Below are 27,598 nucleotides of genomic sequence, written 5' to 3'. Positions count from 1 at the left end.
TACCTCTTCTCCTTCCAACAAAGTGGAAACTTGTGTGAATGCAAATAAAAGCATGAAAAAAAATCTATACTGCCATAAAACCCCCCTGTGTTCTATTTTATTATTTCTGTGTGATAACTTTGTAGGCTTTACTGGCTCATTAGAAACTGCACTTAGCCCTTTCAGATGGTTTTGCTGTGTTGGGACATTTAGGCCATATGTACACTACTTATTTATCATATCAGGCGTCAGGAATATGAGAGGAGCGCATATTTAGCCTTTGTATACAAATAAATACAATTGTTTGCAGAAAACAATTCTCTCTTAAAATTGCAACTATTAATACATAAATTACTTTTACCTAAGTTCCAGTACCACACAATACCAAAAAGCTAGTCTCTCCACGCAGATATAGAATTAACACACAGATATAGAATTTCTGGCATGCACATGCAAAACAAAACTGTCTTGTATCTGAAAAGAGAAAGAAGGAGACACAAAAATTTTAAAGCATGCATTAGAACCCATGCATGTTGTACATATAGTCTAGAACAATAATTGATTATCTATCAATTATTTCTAGAAGGCTTTACAGGAACAGATCTTATCCAACCTCAAAGTTATGTACATTTGAAAGAAAGTAACTGGTTTTTATAATACAGATAAACTTCTCAGGAGTCAGAAACTCCTCCACGTAGTAAACAATTGTGGAATTGACTTCACTTGGTGATGTGAAAACTGCTCTGAATCATCATGTAAAGGACAGTGCAGGAAGGATGACAAACTTGGTGGGCTGTTATTCTGCTGGTACATGAATTCCTATGCTCTACTGTATGTAAATACAAAGCAAACAAAGCCACAAAGCTAACTCATACTCCAAAACTGTAAGTTGGATAACCAGTAAGTTTATGGGATGGCTCTGAAGTTTTCATTGCTTCGAATGCACCATGTATTAAAAGATGGTACAATTATGACTCTTTAGTATTTTTAGATAATGAAATCTTTCCTAGCAAGAAATCAAATTGTATCTAAATTGGTTCTAAATTAGCTTCAATTCTTGTTTGCTACTTGTGGCACAAAGAGAAAATGAACAAAGTGAGCAGCTCATTTAGTAGGCAAAGAAATACATTAAAGTGTGTGTTGTGTAACTCGATCCCTGTTGCTTTTATCTACTTTCTCTACTTACATTAATGTAACTTGGATCAGTGAAAGTGCACCAAAGCGAAGCACATGCTGCACTCAGAGCAGATACAGGCTGAGGCTAGCACATAGTTCTAAAAATTTGTTTGGGGTTATTTGGAAAAGGCCATGTCAAAGTTAAAAGATATATTTTATTCCTCACGTTTTTTTCTCTCAAACACATTCTCCCTCCAACACTTACAGGAGGGAACAGAATTCTCAGTGAAACATCACTAGTTTTCCATCATTTCATTAGAAATGAAACACAAGAAATACAATCCACAGGGACAAATTACAAAGGCAGAAAAGAGATCTTTTTAATGACTTACTGTTAACAGACTTCCCAAAGCAGTCAGAAAAGGCCCCTTTTTATCTGAGACAGTTTCTCACCTGGTATGGGCAGCTTCTAAAGCTTCTGTCATAAGATATGCAAACCTGAAGAATGATGGGGAGAGAGGCAGCATCAGATGGGAACGGGAAAATAACAGGAAAGGTGTAACAGTGATAGGAGGAGAGAAAAGGGAAGAAACATAATGGAAGGAAGCAAATTTAATCATAAACGGTGAAACAAAGAAAGAAAAACCAAGAGGAATAAATGCAGAAAAAATTCCAAAGAGAGCTCCAGAGCGTGAATTTATAGTAAAAAATAAAAAAGTTATCAGATGCTATAGAAACCATCCCTACACGTTAGCTGCATGCTGCATTCAGCGTATGTCTCGCTTATGCCTATCGTTATCCAAGTCCTGACACCTTTTTCACTGGGGCCACTGCTCCGTGCTGAGCACGGATGAGATTTGCCGCTCCGGGCAGGAGCGGGCGGCTCGGGGCCGCGCTCGGTCCGTGCCCGTCCGTAGGAGCTGCGGGAGCAGCCCCGGCTTCGCTGGCCGCGGAGTGGGCGCTTAGAGCGGCGGTCCCGGCTGCTACTGCCGAGACACCGGCACACCAACCTCCCAAAACCGCGGGGAGCGGACAAATAGAAGCGAATGTGTGAAGGCGGTGAGGTCAGCGCCGGGCACGGCCAGAGCGGGAGCGGCGATGGAGACAGCGCCGGCGGGCCGGGCCCGCTACCGGGCGAGGGGCGGTGTCCGGGGCGGTGTCCGGGGTGGGTGCCGGGGCAGGGCCGGGCCGGGAGCGGGGGGCGGGCGGCGGATAAACCCCCCGGCCGCCCCGCCCGGGGGGGCGGGATGAGCTCGGGCCGCAGGTAGCGGCCGGAGCTCCGCGGGAAACCGCTGCCGCCCGCATGGAGACCCGGCTCCTGCTCGGGGCGCTGCTGTGCGCCTGGCTGTCCTCAGGTGAGCGTCCCGCCGGCCGGGGCACGGCACGGCACGGCACGGGAGGGCGGACAGGGCAGTCCGGGCCATCGCTAACCTGCCGCCTTTGTTTTCCAGCCCTGTCTCCGTGGGGTGCCCGGGCGCAGCTCCCGGCCGACGGGGACCTGCCGCTCCCCAGGTAAGAGCCGGCCGGGGCACAGCGGGGTCTCTGCGGGCTGGGTGGGTGCCTGCGCTGCCTGGGCCGAGCCAACCCTGCTCTTTTCTCCCCCCTTAGCAGCACGGCGGGAGCCCGGAGCGGGGGCGGCCTCAGCGCGGCGGTGCAGGTGAGGATGCGGGCCGGGCTGAGGAGCGGCGGGCGGGCACCGCGGGGCCGGGCACCACGGCACCGTATTGGGGACATCGGGCCACTGGGATGTGCAGCTTCCCACCAGGCAGGCCCCGGAAAGAGAGCATCCACCACACTGCAGCCAGGGCTTATGAGGCTGATGAGTTCAGGTGGTGCCAGGCTCCCAGTGCCGCTGCCCACGGAGAGCCCTCTGAGGGGCTGGTGGTGCGGGATAGAGGGTTGCGTGTTCTGATTGTCGTCAGGATAATATGCTCCTCAATAATATACCGCAATAATAATTGCTGTGATACCATCTGTATTTTGAGTGGCTGTTCTACCCTTTGTAATTCTTCAGGACTTGCCCTTGAATGTGTATTTGATCCCAGCCTGGAGGACTGTCAATCCTGAATTAAAGTTTAGTGTTAGAACAGTGAGAAAAGATTGTGATTGTATCTAGAGCTTTAGCTTGTTCAAGAAGTTATGTGTGGTACAATGTCCTTGCTTGAGGAAAAGCTGAGGTCAACAATTAATTGCTTTGTGGGAGCCTTTTTGCTTCTCAGTAAACGAGCTGGCAGTATCGGGTCACTACAGCTCAGCACTCAGGTTTTTGGATGTGGTTTGTCTTGGCAACTCGACTGTGTCACTCATGGCACGTTGCTCAAATGTAATTGGGGTGTGTGGTTCCTGCTCCCTTGTTCGAGGGTGGGAAAAGGAAGGATTGCTTTGTTGTCCTTGTTCGTGGCTCCTGAGAGGGAGTCACCTTTCTCTCTCTACTTTCTCCCTGCTCTTTTTGGGGAAAAGCTCAGCAAAGAAAAAAAAGTCACGTAACTGCAAACAGGGAACCAAATCAACCACCAGTAATAGTGAATGCTCCTGGATTTGGGTTGTCCTACCAAGAATACAAGATAGAAACAAAAAGTTTCTTTCTGGGCTAGTCTACTGAGCAGAAATCTTCAGTCAGGAGTATGTTTAGAAAGAAGGAACAAAAAAAAAGTATTGGAGTCTTGAGTAGAGTATACTTTTTACTTTACAATGGTGTATTTTGAGAACTTTATAGAAAGCCAATACAAAGCAATTATCTTACTAAAAATGGTGAATTTACTGACAGAGACTTTTAGGTGTCTTGTTTATAGCTGCTGATTTCTTTGTTCTTTCTGAAAGGAGTCTGGAATGGCAGTTTATAACGTTTCACCTACAGCAATGTCCTTGTCTTGGAACAGGAGAATTCACAGTATGAAATGTGGACCACCCAGTAAGTTATTTATGTTCCTACGTAAAGTGACTTCTTTTTTTCCCTTATTTTCTGCATTGTTTAATCTTTCCTAGGGAAAAAAAAAATCCTAAAATGGCTAATGCAAGCCTTAATGATAATGAGGCTCTCGTTTGTTTTCAAAGGTACACAGGAGCATGGAAATTTGTCATGCAGTTTCACTTGGCTTAAAGTTTACACCTGGTTCTGATTTGATAATTTGAAAGACTGTTCCTAACTAAGTTTTGTAATAAAGAGTTTTTAGAAAGGAAGTCTTTTCTTATAGTGGTATGCCTAAAAATGTGGATTGATGTTCAGACACCAGTAAATGGCATGTCCTGTACTTTTTTTGTGCTTGGAGATCGTTTTTGCTGAGGTAACCTGCAGATGGTGTTTGTGTGTACCATCTATGGGTCAGCAGGATAAGGTGCTTTTGGTCCCCAGCTTGCAGTAGTGGGCATTTGCTTGAGAAATGTGCATCTTTGGTTTTTTGTTTCATCTTATTTTCAGATGTGAAGTGGACAGGCTTAAAAAACCTTTGCTGAAAGGTCAAGATTTTCTGTGTTAATTCTGAGAACGGTCTGTGCTTGCCATTTTTGTCTTTTACACAGGAGGCAAAATAACTCAGAGTAACTTTAGATAGCGATGCAAACCCTCTAGTTTCTCTGCAGTCAGCCTGATTGCATTGGATGTGGGACCTACCTTATAGTGAGTAGTCTCAATTTGCATCCCATAGCTTTACAGCCCCAAAGGCAAGATGCTATGTGGAATGGACTCATAAATTGTGACCAGGGTTGTGTCATCTCCAAAAGCTTTTAATGTTTTCAGTGTGCACTGTTTTCAGAAGCTTTTGGGAAGTGTGTAGCTGAACGTAGAGGAATGATGCAAGAGTTTAGGGTCGCATAATATTGCTCAAATAAAAATTATTACCTATGAATATCTCTCCAGTATATGAAAAAAATCATAGGTATTGTATGATAAAATTGCTTTAGAAACCTAGCACGCTATACTGATAAAACTTCCTCAGTTTTTGAGGCTTGCACCATCTTATTGACCAAGAAGTTGTTATGCTTTTTTTTAATGCTAAATAAAGCAGCTGACAAAGAGAAGATATGCAGATCATGCTGAGAAATTTGTTATCATAATAATTGTTTGTTTCCCAGGGTTTAGTCTTTGCCTAGTGAAAATTTCTTTAATTAGAACTAGTAGGTTGCATTTTTGCTTCAGATCTGGAAAAAAGCTTCCAGGATGTGTTATTGTTCAAGTGTGCGATAAAACTATACACATAAACCCTTTTCAAGACTTTTATTAAAGAGTTTTTGTCACAGGTTTATGTGCAAGTTTACTGCTTCTTAAATAGCCCTAATATTTAATAAATGCAAGAAGAAATGTGGAGCTAGGGAGAATAAAATATTTACGGATGTCTGATGTTAACTTATCACATGGCTGAGCTTCTAAAGGAGGGTGCAGTTATGATGGCAAGAATTAGGTTCTATTGCTCTCTGTAGATGAAAGAGTATCAAGTTTTTGTTTTCTTTCTAATTTGCCTTTCTGTGAGGCAAAACTATTCAGTGTGGGTTTTCCATTTCTGATGTATTTGTTTTGGAAAGGCAATATTGTTGAACACACACACCTTAAAAATTATCAATGAATGCCCTTACTTGAAGGCAAATAAAATCAGCATTATTAAACTCTTTTAAACAGTGGAATGCATAGGCTTGGAGGTTTCTTTTTTAAATCACAGTAAAGTGTGTGGCAAATGGAGTCTATTGTCTGTGTGTAAAAGATGTATTAAAAAAACAAAACAAAAGAATAACCTGATCTGTTTGGTACAGTGCTCCTAATACTTAGAAAAATAGTTTTCCTTTTGGTCTCTCCAATATAAAGAGAGATGCAAGCTGTGATAGCTCTGTCCATGGAGTGAGATTTACAAATGTCTGGGGATATATGAAATAATAAACCTTCTTTGTTTACAAACCTGAACAAATAGAAACCCAAATCAATGACAAAAAAACCCAAACCAAAACAGCAAGGTAGGCTGTCAGCCACTTTATCTACTTTAGCAATGTCTCTAAGAAAATTATTCTTTGTAAAACTTATAGGAATGTGATTATAATGAAGTGATATTGCAGTCAATTCTTCCTGCAACACCAGTTTTTCTTGCATTCTGTAACTCTATAAAGATAAACCAATGTGCTTTATGTGGAATGAGTACATGATTTTTGCCAAGAGATCTCTTTGCCTTTGTGTTGTATTAGTTAATTGAAAGCATTTCAGAAAGTCATGTTGTCCTCTCTGTTAGAGGAACAAAAAATTTGCATTAGCACAAGCAAATGCCAAGAGAAAAGTTTTGTGTTTTTTTGTTGTAGCCAGGGAACATAGGATTTGAAAAGTGTATCAGAATAATGAAGTTAACATGTAGTTCATGTAGCTGTTCAACTTTTAACTTCCTTCCACACAAATTTTATTCATGCAAAATTTAAAAAATAACAAACAATTAATTTTTTTTTAAAAAGCCTTAAGCCTAAAACAGGAAACTCCTGAGCTAAAGCATATTAAGAACCTGGAACAGGCAAATTACATTATTTCTGGAAGTATTCAGGCTACTCCTGAGACTATCTAATGTTCCAAACACTACAATTTTTCTTGTGTTGAAATGCTGTAGCAGGCATAAGTCATGGAGGTCACAGAAGATGTTTATCCCTTACAATGTGTGCTTGAGAACTGATTTCAGGAGATGTACCAGAGCAGAAAATATGCAGCTAACTGGAAGGCTCTTAAAATTGAAAGGTTAAAATCTCATTCACCTCAGAATCCTGGAGAGGAAAATTTTATATCCTGTAAAATTGCATCCTTCTGAAGCCTGTGTGCCAGGGAAAACCTGTGCCACTGCAGACAGGTCCTCTCAAAGATTTTGAAGTTGCAGGGTAAAAAAGAATGCAGTGAATACTTGTTGTATTAATTCTCCCATAGCTGAAGGAGCACCTGAAAACTTGCATCTAGAGAAACATGCAATGGAAATTAGGCAGAGTTACAAAATACAGAATTTCAAGGCAGCTGACAACAAAAGTTTTCGTATTACATTTTAAGCACAGGTTCTACTCTTTTATGCGTGGCTCTAGATCTAATTTAGGTTGCTTACAAATTCTTACCCTGATCTACTTTGTTGATTTTTAAATAATTGGTTATTAAATAATTGGTTATTTTAGTACTGTCATTGCCTTCAGATTCTTCAACTGAACTACTTTTCAGATCTTGCATAGCTACTTTAAAAATGTGAAATTTTTAAAGAATTCTGAAAAATATAATTCATGTCTATTTCTGTAAATGACCTCAAATTTCTAAAGTTGCTTGGGTCAAAATTGATATATAAGCAGAATCATAAGAACTGAAGGCATGGGCTGAGTCCTGTATCTATCTTGCTTCAGCAAAACTTTATCACTTCAGATTTCTACATTAATCTTTCATACTTAAACTTTTCTGTCCAAGTGAATCTAGTAATGAATACCCTGGAAGTAAACCTGTGTCTACCATTTTGCATTATGCAATTTTTTTTTCATGCTGTGTCTTAAATAGTAGAAAAAATAGTAGCAGTAGGAAGTACTAAATGTTTTACAGAAAAATACTCGTAGGATGGCACACATCAGGCACAAATCTTCAAGAATTAGTAGTGTACTGGTGGCAGTGGTGTATTACTGTGAGGTCAGACCTGAGCTCAAGCATTTGTATTCATTTGACAGTTAAAGCAAAAATCAAGTGTTTCAAAACATATTTTCCTGAATGAAAGTGAAAAAATCCTTTATTTTAGAGGTCTCTTTGATTTAGTATCTTCTCTCTTGTGTGGAGTCCCTAGAGAAGGTTTCTTTGCAGTTACCTCCTTGTGCCCCAAGAGGAGAGCATTTCTTTAGTGACTCCATCTCACTTCATGCTGAAGTCCTCCACACTATATAAATTACTTATTTTATTTCTAATGAGCATGTTGGATTGGAAGGCCAAGTCATGGATGAACAAGTCAGGACATAGAGTTCAACTGGAACTGACATAAATTCAAGAGATTTTAAGTATTCATTGGAGAAGAGGTAATGTAAGAAAGCAGATAAACCTAAGTGTGGACCATATCAGAGATGCAAAGCCACAAAATACATTGCATCAATAATAATATTGCAAGATAAATGTGTATTTTGGTGAAGATGCAAGACACCTTGAACAGCTATCATGATGCTGGTAGGGAATGTCTCTGTGTGCAGCTTGGACACTGCTCTGCAGAACCCCTTGGCTGGATTACAGTCACACTTTTTCAAAGGCTCTGATAAATAATGGGCTCAAGGTTGTGCTGCTGCTCATAGAAGAATTTAAAAAGGGGGTGAACAGAAAAGGAGGTCCATGTGCTCAAGGGACTAAAATAACCCTACCCATGGGGCTGCAGCCTAGTCAGTAATTACAGGGAGTTGGAGTATTTAAACTGAGAGCAGCAGAGAAGAATTCAGACCTGTTACAAGAACCCCAAATCTTCATCTTATTTGATAAAGAAGGAATTTGAGGCTGGTTGCTTCATGACAGCAATGGTGGAATTATCAGGGTGCTCTGCAGGTTCTAGGGGCAGCACTGGTTAGAAATGCCATTATTACTCATGTGAGTCAAATCATGCCACTTAGGCCTACTATTTTCTGCTAGAAAATTCTCACCAGTTTTCAGTTTCAGATTCCAACCCAGTGGACTCAACTGGCATAATGTCAAAGTGGAAAGAGGAGCTGAGGAGTTTTTAATAGGTGTTGCTTTCAGGTTAATGGAGGACAAAATATTCTTCTGTAAGTTTTCCTAATTTTAGCTTTCAGTCAATCTTGATGTCTTTTCCCTTTCTGCAAGTATGAAAATCTTTCTCACGTTTCTAGGGGAGAGATAAACTTTTGATGTGGTCATAAGGGTTAGCTTATTTGGAGAGCTCATATTCCTTTAATGACAAAGGTTAGAATGAACCCCTTGTTACAGGATATTTATTCTGAATACCTTAGGAAGTGTTTCTGTGTTAATGGATCAGAATGGGATGATTAAAGGGGGGCCACATTTGCAGCAGTAGGAGCACTAAATGTGATCTGAAACAATGCTGCTTTCCTCATTACCTGCTTATGGATAACTAATGTTTGCACACACAGGTGTTCTGTGCAGTCCAAGGAAAGACACTTAACAGTGATGTAAAAAGGGATATAAAAAAATTCAATAGCTGAGATCATCATATTTTCCTAGAATCATACACACACAGACAAAAGAGATCTTCATGTAGAGGAAAAGGCTTGTGATTGAGTAATTTGATTTTTTTGATTGAGGTTTGACTAACACCCTTTCTCTCTAAAAGAGAGCCAGGGAGGTCCTTCACAGTGACAGCAAGGGTCCCCAGGTCAGCTGACTGTTTGCACAATCTGAACAAACATGTCTTGGAGCAGGTTACCTGAGCCATGCTTAGAGTGGAGTCATTCAACCTACAACATCAAAAGGGGGCTAACTTCCTCTACAGCTCAGAGGAACATGACTTGCAGCCTAATTGCACATTATTGTAACTGGGCAGGCAGCAGGGCACAATCTTAGAGAAGCAAAGAGCAGAGACCAGAGCTCTGGTTACACAGGTCTCACGACACTCAAGATGAAAGAGATCAATGTCTGCCTCCCTTGACAAGAGGAACAGGCTTTTGCATTATTGACAAGATTGGTCACTGTGAGCATGTAAATGAGATGGCTCAGGCAGGGTGAGGGGGGACCTTTCTGCATGGTGCTTGCATTATTTTTTATTGACCTGACACTGGCCAGGCAGGGAAAGGAGCAGGGTAGTTGGGCTAGCAGGCAAAGAAGCTTTGCCTTTTACTTTATCTACCTGCCTTATTCTTTTGAGCATGGCTTTTTTTTTTCTTTTTTTTTTTTTTTGGTTGGAGGGTGGGAGACTGCTTGTTGAAAGCAAGGGAATGAAAATTAATTGTTTGGATATTTTGAAAGTCTTCAGATAATTACTTAGTGTTTATAATGTGATTGCAGATGGAAATGGTAATGACTTAAAGTTGAAAGGGAGCAAGTTTAGATAAGATATTAATAAGAAATTATTTGCTATGAGGGTGGTGAGACGCTGGAATAGGTTGCTTAGAGGTGTGGATGCCCTGTCTTTGGAAGTGTTCAAGGCCAGGTGGGATGGGGCTTTGTGAGACCTGGTCCAGTGTGCTTGGAACAAGATGATCTTTAAGGTCCCTTCCAACCCAAACCATTCTAGGATTATTTTTCAAGAATGATACATTTGTAAAGATAAAGAAAAGAAGGCCGAACCTTCAGTTTGCATCTTCCTGAAACAGTTTCTTCTGAGCAACTTATCTGCTTCCTGCAACAAAAGCAGTCTCAGTTTGTATTCTAAAGTACAAAAACTACTATGGTTGCATAATAGTAAATTATTAAAATGAAAATCCTTTCCTAAACAAACTTTATAGGAGCAAATGCTAGCAAAATAAGTAAATAGATCACAGTTAAAAAAAAAGATTAAATCACAAAGTTTAAATTTAGTAACAGCAAACTTTTTCTGCTTGTGTGCATTTTTTTTTAGATTGTGAAAAATTTTCTCATATTTTGATAGGGATCTTTGCAGGGAAAATAGAAATTAAAAAAAAAAAAAAACAAACCACAAAACCAAAGCAACACCTCCCTCCCCCTAACCCAGACCTGGTATTGCAGGTCAGGGATCTGTGTCTTTATGGAAAGTGCTTCTGGTTGGTGTACGTGGAAGATGGAAGGAGGGCAGGCAGGTAAAGATTCACAGCTGGGATCAGAACATCTGTGTTTGTAAGGTAGCTCACCCTCCTCCTGGCAGAGCTTTCCTGCAGGGTGTCACCTGTGTGTGGATGTAGACTCTGGGCTTCTTTGTGGTGCAGTACTTTCATTTCCTGTAGTCTTTGCTTAGGGGACTGAAAACACGTCAGACTACACAGATGTCACAGACATTTGGTTTGGCTTCTTTAAAGGTGCAATGGATTCATTAATCTGGCTGTATAATTTGGGTTGAAGCCTTCACACTGTGTTTTATTTTTGGGTCTGGTTAGGTCCTCCTGGACACTTTATTGCTAAGCTAGCAACTCCTATCGTTCTCAGAGTTATATTAATTGAGAGAACTGGGTATTAAGAAAGAAAACGATGAGAATTTATTTTTTACATAATTTATTTTTGACATGCCTTGTTTTTTTCCATTCAGATTCACTTGCCTGTTTTAATGGAGGTGAGTGTGTGTACCCAGAGCTGTGCAACTGCAGCCGATTCAATGCGACGGGGCCGCGCTGCCAGACAGGTGTGTAAGAGAAATCTGACTGGGTTTCTGGGCTTGCACTCCTGTTCCCACAGCTGCAATGACTGCTCTCTGCCTAAAGCATCCCTTCATGCAGTAGCATTTTCTCCCTCCTTTCTTTTGTCTCGTTATATTTCGCAGCCTGTTGTGTGCACTGCCCCATCTCAACTCCCGTTGGTACCAAAAATCCAGCGCTGTGTCTCAAGTGACTCTCCTTTTGTTAGTGTACAACACAGGTGCTGAAAGAGATCACATATGCAGGACGTGGGGCCAGTATAATTTTGAAACTTTTGATGGACTCTATTATTACTTTTCTGGGAAATCCACATACGCCCTTGTGAGGCACGCTGAATTAGATGAACAGAGCTTTTCCATACAGGTAGGGAATGGCACTTCTACCTTTGAACTGTTGTTGAATAATGTATTAATTTTAAGAGATTAAAAATAACTTGAGATTATAATAGGAGGTTGTAAAATGTGATCTAGATGTGATTTTAACATGATGTGGGCCGTGTGTTATGATAGCATAGAATGTAAACAGGTGGAATAAGACTGATGTGTGTCCTTTCAAAGCCACCTTTGTTCACTCAGAGCTGTGAAAAGACCACTCCATGACCATGGATATGAAAACACTGCTCAGTTTTTTCCACAAGAGGGGGACCAAACTTCTTGTTCCCATGTTGAGTTCAAATTTGGGGGTATTAGTTCTGTTACATGTTTATTACAAAGAATTTGATTAAAATGTTGTTTTTATGATTTCATTTGGCAGGTGAATAATGATCCTGAATGCCATTCTTCTCCTTATTCCTGCAAAAGGTCCATTAGTTTATTCTTTTCTGGAGATGAACAGATAAAGATGAGCAGTGAAGTCACCTATAAAGGATTTGGGTAATGGCAGTCATGTTTCTAATGCTGTAGTAACACTGGAGTTAATACCACGGTACCATTTTGATAACAGAGATGTAAAGTTATTCCTTGGTAGGCTGAAAAAGTATCCAGACCACAGCTGCAATAATTACTCTCCATTTACAGAGTAGTGTCTGAGAAGGAAGGTATATACAATTAAGTGGTATATAGAATTAAGTATAATCATTGGCATTAATGATTTTTTGCTGTTATTTGCAAATTCATTTGGTTTAGTTGAGTTATTCAATATTTACATCAGGGATTTTCAGTTGTATGAGGAAGGCATCAGCAAATAATTTATTTTTAATGGTTACATTACCTAACGTGATATTATTTTTGGTTCTGTGTGTCATTCCAGAGTAAAACTGCCTTATGTTATTGGAAACTTGCACATCCAGAAGCTAGCTGGATACTTCCTGGTCAGGCACCAGTATGCCTTTACCCTGGCTTGGGATGGTACATCTGCAGTGTACATCAAAATGGCACCAGAGTACCTGGGCAAAACCCATGGACTGTGTGGGAACAATAATGCTGTTGTGCAGGATGATCTGGAAACTAGTTATGGTGAGTATGTTGTGTAATGTGGTGGGGTTTGGTTTTTTTCCTGGCAATATAAATGTTACTTAGTTTTCAGTTGTAATGCTGATTGAATTTAAGATGGGTAGCTTTTGAAATGGAAAATATTATATGGAAATACTTCGGCTAAATGATATTTAGTGAAGAGAACCAATTTCAATGTAGGTGGGGATCTAGGGAGGAAGATCTTAAAGCTGTCATGCTCAATTACCTGCAATGGTATTTGTACTTCAGTGTCCTGGGACTTGAAAGGTAAAATCTGTTTTTAGATGTTCACTGCCCTTTTAGAAATTGAGGCTTGTGGAAGCCTGAGGTATTGCAATTGGGAATAAATTGATAATTAGTAAATCAAATTAATAAAAGCTGTCAAATCCTGTTTGATCTGGCATTTCATATGTGCTAAAGCTTTCAGAAATAATCAGTGATCTTTCAATGTCAATTTCAGACACTTCCAAAAGGCTTGGCTTTCAATAAATAGTGAGTGAAGACATCTATATAATGAGTAAGGAAAAAAAACAAACCCAGGGGGAAGAGACCAGGTCCCTTGAAAAGTATCCTAAGTGAGGCCATAAAAACTTCTGGAGATCATTGCTTTGGGCTGTTTAACTGTTGGCTCCTCCTCTTGAACCTGAGGATGTTTCTGTAGAGCAGTCCTTCACAGCTCAGAGGGGATGTGGTCTCCTCTCTTGTTCATGTATTCCCCTCAGTTTCAGAAGGCACCAGCCCTCTCTGTTGACAGTCATTACCCCCACTAATACTTTGCTCACTAAATCAAGGTGTTTATACTGATACAGAGATCAAGGAGCCATTTCCCCAGAGATTTTTCTCTGTTCTCTCACCTTTCTCAGGGTCTGCATCCCTTAAATCTGCATGTATAGCACAAGTGAGTGAATTCACTGTGCATGAGCTTCATCCACTTGGCTTGGGGAGCAGTAGTAGTAAAGATGTGGCATGGTATATATTTGTGGGTCATCCAAGCAGTAATCAGTGTCACCACCTGCCCAAGGTGGATAAGAATAATGACAGATGAGTTGATTTAACCCTAGCATGGACATTTCTACTTAAATAAGAATTACACCCATATTTGGCTGATGCAGACAATTTTGTACCATTGCAGTGACCCAGGAATGCCTTATCTGTCTTGGGTTTTGGACTCCCTGTTGGGAATTCTATTATAAAGTAGAAGCATCAACCTATGTCTGATTTATTAATTTATTTAAGCTTTTAATTGAACCTTTTCTTTTCATTATTCCATGGATGGACTAAGGTAGGCATGGCCCTTCTCCCTTAAATCCCTTCCTTGCAAATTGCTTGGATAAACTGCTTTCTGCCATCCAAAAGCCCACTTCTCTAGTTCCTTTTAAAAGTATTTTTTGCTTCATGAAAGGACCAGATTGATTTCAGCTGATTCACTTAGCAGAAGGAAGGGTTGGGTGTTCTGTTCTTGGTGTGCTTTGATTATTGGAACGTTTCCCTGGGAAATCCTATAGAAACACTGTTGTTCTTTCAAGTCAGTGTGTGACTCTGTGTGTGTGTCTTGTCCAGGAAAACTGACAGATGATGTAACAGAATTTGTAGAGAGCTGGCAGGAAAATCCTCCACAAGGAACACCCGACTGGGACAAATCTCTTCTCAGTGAACCACCGTGCCTGACACAAAGCCATGAATCTCTGCAGGTTTGGGTCAACACAAAAGGATTATTGATGTAGCTGATGGTTCTAATTGGAGCAGGAATTTGACTTAATTTGAATTTTCAGTGAATAATTTGACAGCTTTTAAAACTTTGAAGGAGACTGGTAATATTTGCAGCTTTTTTTTGAGAGATTAATGAAAATGCTTGCTGCAACAGGTCTTCCCATGTCCTCTCATCACCCCACTGCCCTCCCTTTCTTCTGTATTTAATTCTTGGTCTGTTCAAATATTATTCTGTCAGCATAGCATTCAATAGAACTGTTTGACTATGAAGCTGAATGAGTCCCAAGCTGTAAAATACGGGATTCTTCTAGAACTTATCCATAGGAAGAACAGAAAGAAGCAGGGATGCAAAACCAGAGTTAGAGCATTATTTGCTCTGTCATTATTTGCCAGTGTTTAAAAAGAGAATTATTGTTGCTTTTTTTCCATGACTTTGAAGTAGTTTTTTCCTTTTAATTAGTATTTTCAGGGTATAACCCTTAAATTAAAGTGCTTTGAAACTAAAGCTGGTGTCAGCTATGGTTTATTTCTCCTGCCTTTTACTGTGTAATTCAATTTAAATGAAGACTTTTTTCAGGTTGCCTTGGCTTAGTTGCAAAATTATCTGTGCCCTTTTTGGGCACTGCTATGACCTTGAATGAAAGATTCAATGTTATGGAAACTCTGACATGGAGAGCAATGTATTGCTAAACTCTGCTTCTGTTTGGTGAGAGGAAATGATTCCTAGACACAGCAGAAGTCTATTCTGATTTTCCACAGCATTCTGCTTTATTCTGCTTATGTTTATTTTTGCAAACCTCATTACAACAGCTGTCTCTTTCATTTCAGAGGGCATATGCTCTGTGTAATATCCTGTTACATCCCCCATTTAAACAATGCCATGAGTATGTGAGTCCTCTTTCTTTTATGGCAAGCTGCACAAACGACCTCTGCATGTAAGTGAATGTTTTTGGCTAATTCCAAAGCTGTTCTAAAAAAAAAAAAAACCACGGTCCTTTTATCATAAGAATGAATTCTAAATGTCAGATGAACTGATTTGTGGCTTCCTCTGCATGTAAGTTTTCATCTGACATTGTTCTGTTGTCTTGCTTTTCTCACTTGTTCTGGTTTTACTGCTGTGGAATGCTGTGGAGTTTTTCCTGTTTTCTTTGTTATAAGAATGATCAAATTCAGGCCCAGCTACTTTCCAGTTGTGTTAGTCTGTCTCTCTTGAATATGTCACCTGTTTTGATTCTGAGTGTGCAACATCCTTAGCTGCTTTCTGCCATTCCAAAGCCTTCTTACTATAATGATGAGCCGTAGTCAATGGGTTTGTTTGGCTTCCAAAAAGTGAATGGTAATCCATTGAAAAGAGGAATATGATAACCATTTGAATTTATGCTGAACCTGCTGTACTCCTGGTCTGAGCAGTTTTGACTAGTTAAATAAAAAAAAAAAAAATAAGGCAGGTCAGAAGATAATTTCTATTTCTTTTACCCTGGTGGCTCACTGGTGGAAATGTTACACTTCCTTCTTGTGAGTTTTCTGCAGGATATTACTTCTGTAAAAATTAAGACCTTTACTGAAGTCTCCTTATGCTGCTTTATTTCAGCCGTTTGTGGATTTATTCAGGAAAACAGTGTCAGGTCTCAAAAGTAGTGATACTTACACTGATGACCTCTCTCCAAGGGTGGCAGAAAGTTTTATCCTTTTAAGAGTTTTAACTTAGTGCAACAGCACAGTACCTTAGAACACTGTTAATTCAAACAGCAAGGCCGAATGCAGTGTGGGAGCATTCATGAGGCTGTGAGTGTGTGCTTGAATGGAGACACAAAATGATATGTCACCTTTTATTTGTGTAAGGTCAGCAGCTGATGACGCAACCTGGTGCCGAGCGCTCACTGAGTATGCCAGAGCATGTGCCCAAGCAGGAAAACCGCTTCATGGATGGCGTGTGCACTTCCAGCAGTGTGGTAATGCCCGTGCTCCTCTGCTTGGACATGCTGCTTGCTCCTTTTATTTAGAAAAGGCTGCCCTTCATGGTTTCATTTCTTTGCCTTTCTCCAATTTTGGACTCATACAATTCTTCATTAAGCGATTGAATCAAACTCCCTTCAAGACTATGTAAATGCAATGGATTTTCTCTTTAATATGTGCAATTTAGACTGAATTTTTTTAAAGCCCTAAGCTTATTACAGTGTGGTTCTTTAAGGTGATTAACCGTTTTTATTTTCACGGGGCTACTCTTTCAAATATTGCCAGAGTCTTCCTGGCTTTGTGGTATATAAAATGTGCGTCACAAGTGTTAAAAATAAATTTAAGTCCTACTTGTGTAAGACTTCATCTTACAAGTTGCATAATGTAAGTTTGAAAGAAGATGTCTAATTTGGTGGCCTGCCTGGAACACAGGACCAAAACTGCTTTGTCATCCACGATGGAAGATTTCCACTGTGGTTCCAAAAAATCTCTGCTAATAGGTGCTCTGCTTCTGATGATGATCTGAGAATCTAAACAGCTCTGCTGTGAGAAAGCATGATTTAAGATTATTCCTTCTTAATGCACCTTTAATGGAAAGAATGTGAATATGTACCAGTTCTCTGTGTGTTTGGAAAGCTATTGTTTTAGACAGTGTTTATCTAGAGAACAGTTGCTCAACTGACATGCTGGAAAATAGATCCCTGAAAGGAACATGTTCAATCCTTTGATACCCTGTGAGAGTAGCTCTGCACCTTTTCATTGCTCTGCCTGTTTCTGCATTTCAGTCATTACCTGTGCTGAGCCCTTGACCTACAGTGAGTGCATCAACTGCTGCCCTGTTTTGTGTCACCAGCAATCCCAGTGCATTGGCAGTGAGCTTCACTGCATCGATGGCTGCTACTGCCCAGATGGTGAGTTCTGCTTCTCAGGCACACACCTGGCTCCACACAGCGTTCACATTGCTCCTCCCCAGGTTTACATCCCTCTAGGACCTGCCTAGATTAAAAGCAGGAGGTCTTTATAAACTGAGTGCCAGCAGTGTGGGTAACTGACCTTGTTTTCCTTACTGACAGGAGCCTTTTCCTCCCTATAAAAAGTAGGAATAGGTTTCAGCTCAGATCCACATTCTAGCTGTAGAGCTGCACAATTTCAGTGAAAAATGGGGTTTGTTCTGTTATCAGGGCAAGCTGATGGTGGCAGTTGCTGATTGTTTCTTGTTGGTGGGGGAGGATTATTCTGGTAGCTTGGGGGGATTTTTTTGGCTTTTTTTTTTTTTTTTAATCCTGGTTAGGGTGCTTAGAAAAGCTCAAAACCATCACATAAATAAAACTCATTCCTGTGGCCAGCAGTGTGGTCTGTAGCAAAACTTTGCCCTCATCACCTAAGTAGGTGTTGATATCCTGTTTTCCCCTAGTTATTGGCTTCTGTTGAGTACAGAATTCTATCTAAAAGGGGACAGAGAAAGTTATGGGTGGATCTTCAAGTCCTGCCTCTTGTGTGCACCTTGATTGTTTTTAAGTTTAATAATATTTGTCATAAATTGTCTTTTATGGTTTGGTAAAGCCTTTTTTTTTCTGGTGCTCTGGTAAGAAAATAATAATAATAATTATAGTAATAAGGAAAAAAGGCAAAAAAAAATCAGTAAAATGAGGACCATAGAGGCAAAGATTTGTAAATGTATTAGGAAATAAGCCAAAGGTATTCAAAGCAGCATGACCTTTATGTTTGAGTTTATTTTGTGTGTGTGGTTTCCTCTCCCTCTCACCCAGTAATTAAATATTTGGTTTTTTCACCATATTTACTGTATCTCAAGAAACTTAGTGACTTGATCTCTGTAATATAATTCATTTAATATAATTCAAATGCACTTCTATTTGTGAAAATGACTAACAAATAGTCTAAAGATTTATTATCATACAGTAATGACCCTTGGTGTTAGTTTTGAATATAATTGTTAGTGCTCTGTCAGCCATTGTCATGGGTATTTCACTTTCTTCTTGTTATTTTATTTCTTCTAGGCTTAATTTATGAAAATGAATTGTGTGTCAAGCCTATGGACTGTCCTTGTGACTACCATGGAAGTTTCTTTGAAATGGGTTCAGTGGTTTATGAAGAATGTAATAACTGGTGAATAATTTTTCTTACTACATTGTGAACCAAATCCTTTAATGATCATAAGAAACAGCTTCTTCAAGGCCTATTTCAGTTAGAAATTGGGTAAACTTGATAAATGCTCCCTGTTTCTTCATAAAAAATTGCTATTCTCTGTATGTTTTGCAGTTAAGGAAAAGATAAACTGTTAAGCTATTAATATGGAAGAAGAGAGCATGACACATTGCAGAGAATACTGTAATATTTAGTGCTGTTTTTCACTTTGGACTCTCCCTTAAAAATAAAAAGAATCTAGAATTCAAAATCTTAACAGGAAAACTGTACTGACTTTTTCTCCTGTTTGTACTGTCTCACTTGGACATAAAGAGCCAAATGTAATTGTGACATTAAGTTGCTGTTTTGGAATTTAAAAGTTAATTTTAGGAATTGGAAAGAAAAATTTGTAGAAAGAGGAAGTGCCTTTTATTGGATCACCTTAACTGAAGAAAACTGCAGATAAGCAACTTTTTCTTGCCCCCAGCAATTCTTATCTTTAAAAGTCATAAGATTCAAATTACTTTTTTTTATTCTTCTCAATATTATTAATATGTTATGAATCCTTAACTTTCTAATGGTTATTAAGGAGCTAAAAAGAAATGATAGTGACACTAAGTGCGTGGATGAAATTTCACATGATCATGTCCTCATGGCAAGCTTCCAGCCATGAAGACAGTGCTAATTGACTCTGTTGTACCCTTTTGTAAGACTCAAGACACTTGGTGCTCATTCCATAGAGAAGGGATGCAGGAAGAACAAGGGGAACAGCTCTGTATAATTGACAGAAAAAAAGTGTGAAAACTTATATTTTATACATTTTTGATTTCAGCACCTGCATTGGAGGAAAGTGGATCTGTACAAATTTTACATGCCCAGGTATGTTAAAGTCTTGAATACTGTTTGGTGAGTCAACTCTTACTTCAGTAAATATTACTTTTATATATTAATATGATGTTTCATTATGTAATTTTTATTTCAATCTACACACTCAGTAGATTAAATATTAAAATGGCTGGGCTTATCAGCTAAATGTATTAGTGTTTCTGAAAATCAGTTTAAAGAGCCACAAATCAAATACCCATAATGTACAGATGATAGATATTATTGCCTCCTTCTGAGGAAGAAGCTCTTCAGGTACCCTGGCTGGGCATCAGGTGGGAACTCCATAACAAAAGCAAGGAAAAGTTTTGGTTCCTAATACCTGGTTGTAATATAAATACAATTTTACAAGTTATAGAATGTGTCAGAGTGTATGAGCTCTACAGCAGCAATAACTGTGAGGAACATGCTGAATTTACTGCAGACTGAGGTGTGTTATTTATGATGTTTTTCAGCTGAGTGCTCAGTTTCAGGAGACACTCACTTCATGACCTTTGATGGGCGCAAATACACTTTCCAAGCCACCTGCCAGTACATCCTGGCCAAGAGCCGCACGTCTGGGATGTTCACCGTGTCCCTGCAGAATGCCCCTTGTGGACAGGTAGGGCTTGCAGCCTTCTTGTAACCTTTGTGTCCTCAAGGGTCTGTTAATTGAGGGGGAAAAAGGCATTTAAGAAGAAAAGCAAGCTACGGGCTTGTGCATGTGTATTGCTGATACTAATGTTGCTATTAAAGATAATTCAAAGGGTGGTCTTATTTTATATTTGCAAGTTTCTGAAGCTGTGCACAGGCATCACCAAATATTGTCTGCCTTATGTCCAAGTTCCATTCTTTCCTCTATTTTGTATATGCATTTCTGAGCATGTATTATAAAGCTATGTGTGAGGTATGGAACACTGGTGAGGTTTTTGACTACAGAGTTTCATTTTTTTCAGTCTTGATAGGGCTTATAATTTTCAGGAAGTCATGTCAAGGTAGTACAGGTCTTAGAAATACATCCAGGGTATGGGAAGTGCAGGTGACTGAGCTCAGCTGTTTTCTGGAATCAGGCTTTTCTCACTGTCTGAGTTCTACATGTGCATGTAAGGGCAGGATTTGGCCCACATTTATATTAAAGTCATGATTACCATGCAGGACTTGCAGTAGGAGAGAGTTTGTACTTGGCCAGCCTTGTGTTCTGTCTCCAATGGCCTTCTGCAATAATTTTTATTTAGAAGCAACTGTACAGGTATTTGAGGTGTATATAGCCTTAAATATGACTTTGCTGTAATTCTAGACGATCTATATATGTTAGGCCCGCATTATGACAGAATTCACATAAAATCAGATTTAGTGCCATTGCTTTGCACGTCTGCGGAGGTAACTACATTAGTTTTCTTTTGTGTTCTAAGTAAATGTATGATTCTATAAGTCCTTTTGCATTAATGGTTGCAGTCACTCTTCTCTGCAGTTTCCATTGTTCATGTAGATTTCCTTGGGGAGATGAAATGGTTATATAAATTGCCATGCTACACTGTCTAAAGGCATATTTCAGTAGTCATTTTCTATTTCTGCATTTTAGCCTACGTCTCTGGAGGACAGAAAACACTGAAGTAGAAAGTTAGGATAAAGTTGCAGTGACAAGTTTATTATAATAGAAATTATTTATTTGCAATCCAGGTAAGTGATAGGAGACCGAGTCTCCTGATCAGGGAGTCCTCTGATCTCAGTGGTACAAGCTGGGAGGTAAGAAAAATAGTTTAACTGGATAGAGACCAAATGTATTTTGAAATTTGATGATCCAGAAATAAAAGTCTCTTCTGCAGTTCGTAGGAGAACCATGTCAGGGTGCCAGGCGAGATATGTGACAGGGCTAGAAGTTACCACTATTGAAAAAGTGGATTCCTGGGTAGCAAATCAAATTGTTGCTTAACACTCTAACAGTCTTTAGCTCTTTGAGATAGAAGGTTTACAGTGAGGACTGTGAAATGAAATGTTGGCAAGGACATGGACATACAAGAAAACTTCTAGGCTTTACCCTCTGTGTGCATTATTCTTGTGATCCTGCTAGTATTTCCAGTTTCTAGGAAGACTGAGGCTGTTTCAAGATGTATTTGGTTGTTACAATTCCCCACTTCAAATGCATATTTTAATTAGCTCATTTTTATTTTAGCAAGTTGAGTTGGCTTCATTCTGTGCTAACCTTGGACTCCTGAGGAGCTGATTAAGTTAGTATCATCTCAATTTAAAAAAAAAAAAATGCTGTGTCAGTGTCATGGTCTTAGAATTTTGCAGAGTCCAAGAAGCTTGAGAAAGGTGGTTTTGTATAGTACAGCTGTACTATATCATGGAAGAAGAGCAAAGGAAATTCCCAGAGAAACTGTCTAAACAACTTTTTATCAAAGGAGAGTTGAGACCAAAGTGACTTCTTGAAGAAGCCCACAGCAGGTTTTTATTGGAAAGGTTTTTATTGGAAAGCCCATCAATAGAGCAAATACCTCCTGTGGTAATGGGCAGAGTGTGTGTCTCATTCCCTTGTGTTAGGAATGCTTCTCTCTGTGTGCACAACAGACAGAATTGTGCTTTTTGGTTTAGTTGTTGTGGTTAATTTTTGTTGGGGAATGTGATAACCAAACTAGTTGGCTTTCTGCCTCACTGCTGAGACTGTGCAGTGCCTTGCAGTAACTCTTGCCTTCTTCTTCAGCCTGCCTTAGTGACTTTGCTTAATGTGTCTCTGTGTCCAGGTGGTTTGCAGGTGAAAAAAAAAACCAAAACAGATTGTCTTGGCTCTTACTGCATGTTCAGCTTCATACTTCAGCTAGCCTTTAACAAAGGTAACCTGATCAGTCCTAACAGATACAGATTTTACAGAGGTCTGAGTAAAGCATTCTGGATGTTAACAATCAGGTGGGTAATCAGAGGATTATGGGATATGTCCCAGGGCTACGTGCTGCTGATTTAATTATCAGTGTACAGGTGGTAAGAGGGTAGTGAGAACAGTTTTTGTAGCAGAGTGCAAGAATGTGGAGCAGCTATTCAAGGGTCTAATTATCAATCAGCTGGTACCAGTTGGCAGAGGAGCTGCTTTTCAGTTCCCCAGGCACCCTCCATTATCTTTTTCACCCATTTATTAAAATTAATGAATTGAAATAGGAAGCTAAAAGATTTGTAATGTGGAATCTCATATTTCTTGATGGTTTGAGATTTTATGTGCTTGTTTAAAAAAGCCTTATCACGCCCATCTCATTCAATCAGACTAGAAAATGTGGAAAGAAAATACCTGGGGAGATTTTAGCTTTCTGAATCACAAAGAATCCAGTCATCCTGAGCCTTAGAGTTGGTGACATAAACAGTCATCAGGCAACAAGTTATTTCAAAATGATGTGAAATTTTGTTTAAGCACTTTCTGGAAGGAGAATCAGTCAAGTGATCTGCACAGCTTAACCTTATCTGGGTTTCAGGTGACAGCCTCACTGGCTTTGTAGTTTGTATGATGAGAAGGCCTTCTGAATATAGATTTTTTTTTTAAAGTATCTAGTGAGAGAAATGGCCATTCCTGTGAAAACACCTGCCAAAAGCTGGCAGGGGCAGTGCTGTGAAAGAAACAGTCTATTGGAACAGAGAACAATTGTCAGGCAGAATTTCTCCTGCAGTTTAAGCCTGAAAGAATAATAAAGCTTTTGTCAATACTAGTAATGTATATACTATGGAGGTTTATTTTCTTGGTTCTCCTCTGCTCTTCATGCCATCTGCCATTCTTTAAGTTTTAGCTTCTTAAAAGACCAACAGTATTGACAATCTATAGCTATTGTTGCTGAATGAAATGCGCAGAAGCCTAATTTCTTGGTAAAGAGGGCAAGACAGCAAGATAAGCTACAAGCGCATGGTTTCACGAGGCAGATGTCTGTCTTCACTGTCACTCCAGGAGAGCTGGTGGGGCTGATGAAATATCTCCAGCTATTTTTATGATTTCCCATTTTTAAGTTTCATTTTATCATTTCATCTGCTGGTGAAAGATCACTGTTGTATTGTTATCTAGAGACAGGCACATTCTGCATGTATTTCTTTATCTTTACACACCATTGTGTGTACTTGTGTCCGTGGTATTTGAAGAGCTGTCAGGTGATCTGCTCTGCTGCTAGTTCAGCATCTGTCAGAGCCACATGGTAGTGTCCAGAGATCTTTGCAGCTCTAGGAATGGTTTTCAACAAGCAGGGCAACATTTGCCCTGGGTTAGACAAGTCCCAGTGAAAGTCAGAGAGAGTTGAATAAAAGTGTAAATCTTCAAGCTGAGCATTCTGATCTCATTACACCATGAATGGTGGTATTCACTGTGTAATTTTGATGTTTGTGCAACTGTCCAAAAGTTATCTTGACTATATCTTTTTCACTGCCTCTTTCAGCACTGAAAATGCTTAAAACTTTACTGTTTCATCATTAGTCATTCCTTCACTGGAGGCAGTGGGGCTGAATAATGCAGCCTCCAACATCTCTGGTGGTTATTCCTTGGCTGCAGCCCAGCTCCAGATCCAATCAGTGTGGAATGTTCTGCAAGGAGACCTAGATTGCTCTTTCACCAAGTGATTTCAGACATGTCTGTATGTGTTTTGATATATAAGGCTGTTTTGAATCTGTGCTCAAAATGGTGTTGGTAAGAGAGGTGTTTTTGTTGCAACATTGAGTCATCGAAGACGCATAATCGAGATGAGAGGGAAATGAGCAAATAGTGTGACAAGAGCAGACCCAATTTTCGTCATTGTTCTGGACTAGCTGCTGTATGGTTACAAGGTCTTGCAGTGAAGGAGGCTGAACAGAAGAAACGAGAGTTGGGTGCTTCCCCCTTTTGTCTGCAGATGGCAGGGAATGGACAGTCTCTTAACTTTATCCAGCCCCACAAAGACAGTGGAATTAAGTTGGTGTCTCAAGCTATGGTAAAGAGGTTTGAGTGTAGCTGGAGTGTCAGAAACCAAATTTCCTTCTAGAGCAATGAGAGAGTAAAATCTAGACTGGGATTCTTATGTCTTTTAGCATGTAGCAAGGTCAGTGCTGACATGGAGAAGTTTGAGTCATCTCTTGATCCACCTCTGTGCCTGATTCTCTTTGATAAAACATTTCTTTTTTAAAAAAAAATTAGTGATCAAATTCATCCTGTTAAGAAAAATGTTTTAATCTACTGTAATTAATGTACATGCTTTAATAAGCATTCTTTCCATACACATTGGAAGCTGAAGAACCTGTAGTTCCTATGGAAAGTGGAAGTCCTGTCCTGAAAATTTTGATTGTAACTGAATTCTGTTAATCACCTCTCTGACTTGTTTCCATGTTATTTAATGCAGATATATTTGTTGTGGAATCTCAGTTAATTAGCTGCTTTTGGTACTGTTGATAATCAAGTTTCACTGAAGAGTGTGGGTGTAAAAAAAAAATAAATAGGATTAGTCTAGGATTTTTTTTCTTAAATGTTTCATCCAGACTGCAATGCAGTATTCCTACTCATGTGATTTTCTATGTGATATTTTGACTTGGAGAAGTGAAATGCAAATAAGAATAAGCAATGGTAGCAGCAAAAAGCAAGCTGGGTCAGTGGGATGTTGTGATATTATATGCTGGCATGATGCTGCCTTTTATATCAACATTAATCTACAGAGCTTATGAACGTGCTCTATTCTACAACTCACCTCAGAGATAATGAATTTAAGTGCTGTTTTAAATAATGATTCAGAAGCTGTTTGTCTCCCATTAATGTTTGTCTTTAAAACAATTTTATGTCTTAAAATATGCTTGAAAAGAACCTGGGTATATCAGAACTCATTAAAGTACAAATCAGGTGTTTGCTGCTCTGCTCTGCAGATAGTGCAGCATTGTTAGTGAGCATCAACTCAGCCTCAGTGGGCCTTTAATCATGGTGTCTCATGAACTGTGTGTGTGTCTGTGTGAGCTATGTGAGAATTGTTCAAATTCCTCTTTCCAAATCCCACTTCTGTGCTGTATTTGCATAGCATGTTATTGTCATTACTAAACCCATATGGGAAATCATTCAGGATACTGATTTTTCTTACCTAGCTGTAAAGGCTGTACATTTCTTAACTGCACTCTGCTAGGAGGCAGGGTATATCTTAAATTTTTGAATCCCTAAAGTATAACTTTTCTTGCTTGCTTTGCTCTCACCTGCAGAACCAGGATGGATCATGTATCCAATCTGTCAGCCTTATTCTTAAGCAGGACCCCAAGAGGCAAGTGACCCTGACTCATTCAGGAGATGTTTTGATCTATGACCAGTACAAAATTAACCTGCCTTATGCAGATGGTAAGGAGTAATACATGAGCATATAACTCTTGTCAAACACTAGAGCAGTATTTCAATGGCATTTGTGCATGTTGTGGTGCTGTCAGTATTGCTAACATACTGAAATTAAAAGGCATGTTTTAGTGTCAGTGTTGTTATTTCTCATGAAATGCTTCACAAATTAACTTTTGATGTACTTTTTACAGTAATGGTGGGAGTTGTGCAGTAGCTGCATTAGGCTAGTTGTCTCTTACATTAAGATTTTGTTTATCTTAACAAGTCCAAAGGCCATCCCTCACATTTGCAAGGTTTTTTAGTTCTTGCCTGAGGGGAAATTCTTTCCTCTGATTCTTGAATTGAATAATTTCTTCTCCCATTTTTGTAAGCGACTCACATAAATTTAAGCAGAAAGAACCCTACTGCCCCTTAGAGATGAGCTACAGATTTTCAGACAAAAAATTTATTTTTTTTTCTTTTTGCTTTGAGTTTTTAAATCTGTCCTAGATGTGTCTGGCATTCTGCATAGCTATATATGACTGTGAGATTTAGCGTTATCTTTAATGAGAGTTTTATGTGCAAATGATTAGTACATCTGATGCCTGCAAGGCCTTGGCTCTTTGGGAATTTCACAGAAAAGGTTTTAACATAGGAATCATGTTCCTGGTTATAGCATTAGTTTGTCTACAGAAATGTTCTGCAATCCTTATATGTTTACATTGATTTCATTTAGTTTATCTTTGTGGATATTTCAGTGAACTCTCAATACATTTTAAACAAGTGGGGTGAGTCTCACAGGTTTCTTGGTTTGCTCCTAAAGTTTGAATCAGTATAACCTTTCCTGAGAAATGAATGTTTAGAGGAAAATAGGGCCTTAATAGGAAAAAAAAAACTTACATAAAAGTGATGTAAACCAACACTAGTGAAATGACAAGAAACAAAATGTAAATTTCAAACAGGTTTCCTTTGCCTTTCAACAATCTTTTTTTGCTCCCCAGAGTTATTTGAGATACGGAAACTGTCCTCTGTATTTCTGCAAGTAAAGACCCAGATTGGATTGCAGATCCTCTACGACAGAGAAGGACTGAGGCTTTACCTTCAAGTGGATGAGCGGTGGAAGGACGACACCGTGGGCCTGTGTGGAACCTTCAATGGAAACACAGAGGATGATTTTCTGTATGCAGAGCTGCAAGATTTCTATCTGCCAATATATGAATATCTGTAGTTAGAGTGGTGGATCAAGGGTTCTGAAGCTGAAAGGAGAGATACCAAGAATAATTCATTTTGAAGTTTTTCATTAGTGAGATAGATGGTAGGGTTCAGCTTGCTAACAGCTACAGGATATCAAGCCTGGTTTTGCTAGAAATATTTTAATTTAATTTAAAATTCTGGTGAAATACGTGTGATGCACAAGGGCTATTTTACCAGAAAAATGTCCAAAATACAGAGTGGCCTATATACAGAACATTCTGCCTCTCTGCAAGACTCTATCTCTTTCCAGCTCCTATTTTCTCCTGCGAGCCCTGATGTGCTGTCCCTGACAGAGCCTCCATTGTTCAGTGCCTGCAGACCAGCAAGAGGCACTGGCTGCTGCCTGAGCTTCCCTTCTTGTGCTGCAGGGAGGGAGAAGTGCTCAGAGCTGCCCAAGCACCATAGCCAAAGCTGCTGTTTGCCCAGCTTCTTTGCAACATAGGTCTCACAGACACTGAAGAACAAACTGGCTTCCAGTGGATTAGAGTAGCCTAATGGAGCTGGGAGAAGAACACAAATATAGGCTACAACAGGGTAAAAAATAGGAAATTATGGAATTTTATGCTCTCAGAAGAGCTGGAATTTTTCTAACTCAAAACTAGTAGGAAAACAG

At 39.5% G+C, this 27,598-nt stretch overlaps 1 protein-coding gene across 1 annotated transcript in view; it reads left to right on the top strand.

Annotated features, from left to right (window-relative positions):
- Nucleotides 1–2,841: 2,841 nt before the first annotated feature.
- OTOG (otogelin) overlaps nucleotides 2,842–27,598 on the top strand; it is a gene marked incomplete at both ends in the record, with an annotated part of 89,579 nt that continues 64,822 nt past the window's right edge. Inside the window, 14 exons of the mRNA XM_084208712.1 lie at nucleotides 2,842–3,070; nucleotides 11,223–11,315; nucleotides 11,537–11,691; nucleotides 12,082–12,200; nucleotides 12,577–12,782; nucleotides 14,340–14,470; nucleotides 15,318–15,424; nucleotides 16,332–16,441; nucleotides 17,231–17,356; nucleotides 18,464–18,572; nucleotides 19,423–19,469; nucleotides 19,928–20,073; nucleotides 25,626–25,758; nucleotides 26,733–26,910. Coding sequence (XP_084064838.1) covers nucleotides 2,842–3,070; nucleotides 11,223–11,315; nucleotides 11,537–11,691; nucleotides 12,082–12,200; nucleotides 12,577–12,782; nucleotides 14,340–14,470; nucleotides 15,318–15,424; nucleotides 16,332–16,441; nucleotides 17,231–17,356; nucleotides 18,464–18,572; nucleotides 19,423–19,469; nucleotides 19,928–20,073; nucleotides 25,626–25,758; nucleotides 26,733–26,910 — 1,889 coding nt within the window. The remainder of the gene's footprint in view (nucleotides 3,071–11,222; nucleotides 11,316–11,536; nucleotides 11,692–12,081; nucleotides 12,201–12,576; nucleotides 12,783–14,339; nucleotides 14,471–15,317; nucleotides 15,425–16,331; nucleotides 16,442–17,230; nucleotides 17,357–18,463; nucleotides 18,573–19,422; nucleotides 19,470–19,927; nucleotides 20,074–25,625; nucleotides 25,759–26,732; nucleotides 26,911–27,598) is intronic.

The sequence above is a fragment of the Fringilla coelebs genome, assembly GCF_963513975.1.
Source record: "Fringilla coelebs genome assembly, chromosome: 6".
NCBI lineage: Eukaryota > Metazoa > Chordata > Aves > Passeriformes > Fringillidae > Fringilla > Fringilla coelebs.
The sequence above is the reverse complement of the archived record's forward strand: the minus strand, read 5'-3'. Positions and strand labels throughout refer to the sequence as shown.